The sequence below is a fragment of the Sycon ciliatum genome, chromosome 5 (assembly GCF_964019385.1).
Source record: "Sycon ciliatum chromosome 5, ocSycCili1.1, whole genome shotgun sequence".
Classification (NCBI taxonomy): Eukaryota; Metazoa; Porifera; class Calcarea; order Leucosolenida; family Sycettidae; genus Sycon; species Sycon ciliatum.
In genome coordinates, this window is record NC_088647.1 from 25,436,405 (window position 1) to 25,444,048 (window position 7,644).

The 7,644-nt window shown below is 49.3% G+C and overlaps 1 protein-coding gene across 1 annotated transcript; it reads right to left on the reverse strand.

Annotated features, from left to right (window-relative positions):
- Nucleotides 1–731: 731 nt before the first annotated feature.
- LOC135816922 (uncharacterized) lies at nt 732–7,644 on the reverse strand. The gene is made up of 4 exons (XM_065330027.1): nt 7,316–7,644; nt 3,658–3,987; nt 2,097–2,430; nt 732–1,749 (listed from the first exon to the last, which is right to left on the reverse strand). Exons 1-4 carry the CDS (start codon nt 7,424–7,426, stop codon nt 1,169–1,171), a joined length of 1,356 nt encoding a protein of 451 aa, XP_065186099.1. The 5' UTR covers nt 7,427–7,644; the 3' UTR covers nt 732–1,168.

A 7,644-nucleotide genomic window follows, 5' to 3' on the forward strand; every position in this document is an offset into this window, starting at 1 on the left:
CTTCTTCCGCTGTACGTGTTTTTTTCTTCTTTTTTTCGTGTTGAGATGCTGTTTATTTTCTCCTGCTGGTGGCTTTGCTGAATTCTCTAGGCTCTCTTTGCTGGGAAATTTCCTCGTCATTTTCTACCTACTCAGCTGTGCTGTGTAATTTGCCCTGCTATTCCCAGTTACTGTACACTTGCGCTGAAGTCCTTGTCTGCATAGTCCAGTTTCAGGAAATTGTTTTGAATTTTTACCTGGACCTCTTTCCTTCTCCACATGCATGGTTTTGTGTCTGAGTTTGTATTTTTTTCTCGAAGTCCATACTCTCGACTGTAGTTGAAGTTGCTTATTGTGCTTAGTCTTTCTTTCTTTTTTACTTTGGGGTTACAGCTCCAATGATTATTTCCAGGGAATGACACTGATAACATTAGGTTCTTTCTTTTCTCCCCATTTAGGGCTGTTGGTTTTCGTTTTGATACCAGAAATCCATAAACTACCCAAACCTGACTGCTTGTGCTGGGTGTATGAAAGGTGGCGACTGGAGAATTCGTTGCGGTTGGTGTGTCATCCCTCTGTTCCAGGTCCCCCCCCTCTCTCTCTCTCTCGCGCGCGCGCGCACACACACACCACACAATGCTCGGGCAATGGCAGGTCCCAAGAAAGCCGGCATAGTGTTCCAGTCACGGAGAAAAGAACTTCAAATGACGCGACAGGTCATTTGAACTTGAAACGAAGGCGCAGCTTATACATGACTGTACACGTTCTGCCGGTTTATTCTGGGAGTGAAATAAGAAAACGAAAGACGAGTCATGTTTGACACATTGTGTATAAACTTGAAGGACAAAGATGTTTTAAAGCTCAGCGCAAAAGTACAATAGATAAAGTCCACCACGGCCGTGGTTCTGATTTAAATATTCAAGGTTTTATATTGAATAGTGAGTTCAGTGGCATTACACAACTATAGAGTGATATCGTAACTGAAGACTTCATTGAAATTCCCGAGCAGAACTGAATAACTGCTATAAGCGCAAAAAGCAGGCAGGCAGTGAAGTTCTATCAAGGACACAATCATAATTATCGGCTTCGTCGCTTTAGAGTCTCAGAATGTCAAGCTGGCAGAAGTTCTCAAGAATCCTAGGATAGCAAATTCTTCTCTCCTATTATTCGCGCACACTAGTAGTTCGTGCTATACACTGGTGCCAATATGCTCGCCGGTTGCTATGTCCGGCTCTGCGTTATCCAATTCGTTTAGGCTCAGCGCCACCGTATTCGTATGCAGAGTCACCTGGGTGGCATCGTTGCGCCGGTTGCTAGCTAAAGACGCCACCGACGTTCTGCTGCCTTCAATGTCGATGCAGTCGATCCACTTGGCGAATGAGCCCGACTCGATGATCTCCGAGTAGGGGAGCGGTGGTAGCGGGACGTTGGCGTCCGGCTCCTCTTCGCCTGGCGAATACCGGTACGAGCTCTGATGCCGCGACGGGCCCTGCGACAGGTCCGGCGACATACGGCCGAATGTGAGGTCCTGCAGAGCGCGTATCTCCACGTGCTGGCACTGCGTGTTCGTCGACACCATGCTGTTGTCCGTCGACTTAGCCCCGCCGTACGCCGTGCTGCACGGCTCGTGCTGCTGGCAGCAGCCCGCCTTCACCAGGAAGTAACCGCACACACCGGTGCCAATCAACACGCTGAACACAACCACTAGCACAATGATCACAGTTGTGCTGAGACCGCCATCACTGCTGTCAGCCTTGGGATCAGGCGAGTCTGTGCAGGCACATACATGAAAAGCACCAACAACATCAAAGCTTGAAGCAACCATAAGACTACATTTTAAGAGCTGGCAACAGCAACACAGTGCAGGTTGCATTGAAACAGGATGGTGGGAGGCCAGGTTCACCCAACGCAACAGTTGAAAGAATCAAATACTCTTCGACCGAAAGGAACCACATGGCACTGTGCTATTTTTTTATCACGCGGGAAATCTGTGGTGGGGGGGGGGGGTAGGTAGCACAATGTGCAGAGCACACCTCTGATTCTGTGGCATGCAAACAGTTCTACCCACATGCATACTCAGTGGACCATACATCCGGTATAAGAAGTTAAGAATTAACCTGGTTGCCTTGTTGCGCAGCCTGGCAGGAACGAAATCACCCGGCAGAGTGGCAGTTCGCAGTTGCAAGGCGAGCCAGGAACCGGCTGCTGCTGCTGCGAATGCTGCGAATGCTCTCCGCCAGACACGGCAACCAACAAGGAGGTCTGGCCGTCCTCCAGTAGCACTGGCGACTGTGAAGCGTTACTGGAGTTGCTCCCGGACAGCTGCATAACCGCCAAGTCCAGGCAAAGCTCGCTGTGCCGCAGCGATGCACTGCCGTTCACAGCCCCCAGAGCACTGTCCCCACCGCCATTGGCAGTGCAGCACGACACGGCGAAGCACACGGACACCTCCTGCACAGTAAGACGCGGTAAGGCAGTGTGTACATGAAGCAGTCAATTACACCACCAGCAGGCATCTACACAGATGCAGCAACATGTACACGACATGACTACTAGTATCATGGTACGTTGGGAGACTGTGCTGATCAACGCAATCTCACTTCCACCCAACACTAAAAAGTACAGTGTAAAATTTCACTTTGTCGAGTAGAGAGGGAGTTCTTGCAAGCAGAGAGAGAGAGAGAGAGAGAGAGAGAGAGAGAGAGAGAGAGAGAGAGAGAGAGAGAGAGAGAGAGAGAGAGAGAGAGAGAGAGAGAGAGAGAGAGAGAGAGAGAGAGAGAGAGAGAGAGAGAGAGAGGGAGGGAGGGAGGGAGGGAGGGAGGGAGGGAGGGAGGGAGGGAGGGAGGGAGGGAGGGAGGGAGGGAGGGAGGGAGGGAGGGAGGGAGGGAGGGAGGGAGAGAGAGAGAGAGAGAGAGAGAGAGAGAGAGAGAGAGAGAGAGAGAGAGAGAGAGAGAGAGGGAGAGAGATAGAGAGAGAGAGAGGGGGGGGGGGCTTGTCCTGGGAAAATATCAACCTGCACTTTAGGAGCATGAAAATGAAAAATTAATTATAGAACAACACGGTAATAGCGATATTCAGTGCTATATTATACCCTACGAAACCACCTGAGGAATGGTTGAACGAGGTGTTGAGTAGTGCTTTTCTAATCTCAGTGTACTCACATGCATTACTTGTACATGTACATTCATAGTTGGCAAAGCGCCATGGGCTTATTGGGGCACAGTGGTAAAAGCCTAAAAATCTATCCGGTAATTATTGTTGTTTTAAAGGGAGCAATTGACGTCCATTGTACATGTATATGTCATGTCGCTGTCTGATGATCGCCGAAATGCATGAAACTTGAACTGAGATACAGCTCGACAGCCCTTAGCCTCTTGTGTTTCTTCATACTGACTGCTCTGCACATTTGTGTATCAACCACTCTATTTCGAGCTGTCTCGACCAGCCCTGTTTTTTTGTGCCTGCCAAGATGGATCCTTACTCAGGGGTGTAGTCCACATGGGGTACGGGAGGGGGGGGGGGCACGTACACCCCCATAACATTATCGACCTAGGTTCAACATGGACATAACGACCATGAATGACATGCACCAGCCATCCTACACGTATGCGGCCGTGCACCACCCCCCCCCCCCCCCCCCCCCCTAAAAAGAGGACCAGCTACGCTCCTGATCCTTACCCCACTGGCTGGTAGGCACGGTACAAGGAGCGACTGTTCCTTGCCGATGCTGGGGATAGCACTCTGGCTGCTCAGTGGCAAACTACACACTGCATTATGCGTTGCTGCTGAGGCAGCCGTGACGCTCCCACCAGAGGCAGCTGCGGCGCTCCCGCCAGAGGCAGGTCGCAAGTAAGCATTTGCCAGGATGCCGCTCGCAGTGCCGGTGCATGCGTTGACGAACTGATTGAAGGAGCAACGCTGTACCTCTACGGAGAGTACGTGGAGCTGCACAGACGCGTTGCAATCGGATACGGACATGGACGAAGCGACTGAAGCCAACATTAACACCTGCGATCAGGATAATCAAAATGACAGCAGACATTGCACCACAATCAGACGTACGGCTTATAAGTTGTATTTCGTGCAGAATTACAGCCGCTTGGCCTAAGAAGAGCTTTATTCATACAACTGTGCAATGAGAGTTGGCCAGCAAGCATCCTTCAACGCTCACTGATCGTGCTGTATTCTGACTGCCCTGGTGAAAACTGAAAAGTGACTTTTGTAAGCACTCTGGCACTGCAAGTAATAGTAAGTTGCAGGCAACTGACTTCCTATTCATCACATAAGAGGCTTGGTTCATGGGTCCGGCGTTTCCCCTGCAGCAGTCAGCACAAAACTACAGCAGATGCTCGTTAGAGCAAGACTGCGCACTTGAAGTTGAAGTAACAGCATTCAATCGGTGAATCACACAGGGACAGTTTGGGCACTGCCCTCCCCCCCCCCCCCCCCACACACACACACATACACGTCTGAGCCGCCAGGGGTGGACACTATCTGCATGTTTGGAGCTCAGTGACAGTGCAGCCAGGGTGCTGGCAATGCAGGATCGCCGTGCAGGAGAGACCATGGCATGAGCACACACTGAGTACATCCTGTCTGCATGTACAGTATTGAGATAAAAAAGTGCCTAACACTATTCACTAGTATCAATAGCTGTCAATGATGTGACCATCTTCTTATTCATCTAATGGGTTGTTCTACATATACATGTACATGTGTACACACAATTGACTAGTACTTTCTGTGTTGTTTTACAAAGGTCTACTCTCTGAAGACGGGCCATGGGAGGTACTACTAGTACACCTAACTGTTAGGCTAACCGTGACTAGTGACATTACTCAGTAGGGTGTTTCAGACAGCGCTGCTCTACATACATGCACATGCCTGTTTGCATGGCTTGGCGAATACAGGACTCAGTGGGATTGATGATGATCGGATTATATTTATCAGCTCAGGGTGTCCAAAACTAAAGCAGTGTGATGCAAGGTGTCAGGGCACGTTTGTGTGACTTCCGGCACTGATCCGGCACAGGGGGGGGGGGGGGGGGGGGGGCGTGTTGCTATTGGTATTTTCAATGCCCAACTGGCACAAATCATCATCACTGACAGTTATGAGCTGCAGTAAAGCTTTGAAGTCTAACATACCTCAAGTCAAGGGAATGTTAATGAAATCAGTACTGTATATAGCCGCGGTTTTCAATGTTCAAAAAAAAAAAGAAAAGAAAAAAGAGGTACTCGATGTTGAATGGACTCGGATGGAGAGCCAAGGAGTACTCGATGTTCCTGGTCAAAATGATTGGTATCGGTATCAGCGGCGGATCCAGCAATCTCTGCAAGGGGGGGGGGGGGGTACAGCATAGTCACAACTGAATAGCTGGTATATGTACATGGATACGCATATGGTTGCCAGTAGTACATTTACGAAATTTAGGGGGCTCCGGGGAACCCGTGGAAACCCTCCTGGATCCGCCCCTGGGTATAGCATAATGCAGGGTCCTCAGAAGTACATGTAGAGGGGACGGTTTCAAATAGGACACAGGTTGCAAACCGGAACGGACTCAATATTCACTTTCTCTCTTGGTATTTTGATTAGAAAACATATGTCACAGTGAGACCACGATGTGTTATACTCCGAGCCAAAATTTCATGGCTCTGCGATGACCAGAAGCGCCATATCAAGCAGGTGAGTTTTTGACGTGTTGCTTCGCACTGCGACTTGAGTTTTACGACTTTCGAAAAATCAACTTCTTGTCGCAGGTAAACAGCGGTTCGCCTCTCGCCAATAAAGCACCGCATACCAATCAAAACTAATGGAAGCACACACAAGGCTTATTGTTACTCTGTACTGGCCGTCGTGGAGCGATAGCAATTACCTAATTTCAGACCCAGAGTGAATTTGACGTGCACTCTAAAACGTGTCCGGTTTGGAGCCACCTCTGATTTGAACTTTTTTGAAGCGAAAAATTGGGCAACTTGGAGGTAATGGGTCAACAACACAAAGGAGTGGCTCAGTTCGATTGACTCTGGCCCCAGAGCAAACTTCAACATGCCAGTTTCCTTCCACAAACATATTTCGAGTGAAAATCAACGCTGATGATCGGTTTGGGTCTATACAAATTTGGCTGTCAAAACGTCCCCGTATCGAGCCGTCCCCTCTACATGAACATGTCGTATCCAGGGTACTGAGCAAAACGGTCTGTATTTGAAGAGTGCATGCAAATGGAGTAAGCCAGTCACAGGCTGTGTTTGCCCAAGGCAATGGCAATGCATTTGTCCATCACGGTGCATGTGAGTCAGTTTGGTGAGTCAGTTTGACTTTTGAACAATAACAATATCCGGCCTTACATGTACAGCCATGCACATGTCCATGCATATCCCGGACCGTTACGACTAGACAGCAAACCGTTGACGTAAGCTACTGTCATGGGCAGTGCAAGCAAGGTTCACGAAATTCACAGCCAAATGCTGTAGACTGCAGACGGTAACAGTCAGTTACTGTTACTACTGTTAGACTGGAGATGATTATTGTTGACGAAGGCGACGATGCTGGGCGGCCTCGCCACACTCTATTTCAAAAAAGGTTTTTGCGTAGGGCGATCGCTTTGCTGAGCGGTAGATCAACAACTGCAACAGCGAGATCTCGTGCCAGTGCTGATTTGATAGCAGCAAATGATTAATTACATTGTATCTCCAGCCACTGGCTAGGAGTATGAAGCGTTTCGCACGACACGCGCGTAACGATCCACCCTTACGAGCTGACAAGCGAACGAAAACTGGCATTATATTTATAACTCGTTCACTTCGCTTTCATAAACAATGAACTAGACATTTCGCACGACCCGCTCTGTCCATGATATGCGAATCTGAGAAGACACGGCTGAACTGCACCAGCAAAACAGAACACTTGCTAAGTAAGTTGCTTGCCCCACGCCTACGGTCTATGCTGCACACATGCAGGTAGACTCAACGGACTAAGCGAAACTATCGCTGCTGCATGCGTTGCACTTCACGATCTTCAACTGGTGTGCAAGCAAGTAACTTCCCAAAGGGTGCCTCGAACCGCTTCTGCCGACATTTCCGCTTTCAACGCTCAGCTCAGCTCAGCTTGACCGCGCTTCTTCCACATTGGAAATCCAAAGCACCATGGACATACAATGCATTGACTACTGTTTCTGAAAATAAGTATTACATTTTGTTGGACAATCGTCCGGAACTCTTCGTACACGCACACACGTCAGGTTATTGCTATAAGTATAAACATCACACGCCGCGTGCGACACAGCGAACAGTGGAACAAGGCCAACAGCCAACCACAGCGCAGCAAAAACGATCCTTACCAGCAACGACGATGCTCGATAGGTACAGATTGTACACGGCATTAGCCTGTCACCTTCTCGCCGCCGTGTTACTGTGACGAGTTTACGCCATTCAGCTCCTAGTCGACCCATCCTTTCACCCCTACACTACAGCCTAGTAGATCTACAGAGAACGACGTCGTTGAACGGAGCTGCCAAGATTGTCTCTGCCTTCCCGCTGCACTGCTGCAGCTTGCCAACGACACACGGATAAACAAAACCGAAAAAAGTGCCGAAACTACTCACTCGACACTCGTTCCTTGTTCGCACCAGTTTTCGATCCGGATATGATCTGTGCATCTGACAAACCT

Excerpts from the sequence above, each read along its gene's own strand:
- LOC135816922 (XM_065330027.1), bottom strand. The coding sequence starts at position 7,426 with ATGGGTCGACTAGGAGCTGAATGGCGTAAACTCGTCACAGTAACACGG. Across the intron at positions 3,988-7,315 it reads ATCGAGCATCGTCGTTGCTG|GTGTTAATGTTGGCTTCAGT; the intron begins GTAAGGATCGTT and ends TCCTGATCGCAG. Across the intron at positions 1,750-2,096 it reads CTGCGCAACAAGGCAACCAG|ACTCGCCTGATCCCAAGGCT; the intron begins GTTAATTCTTAA and ends GTGCCTGCACAG.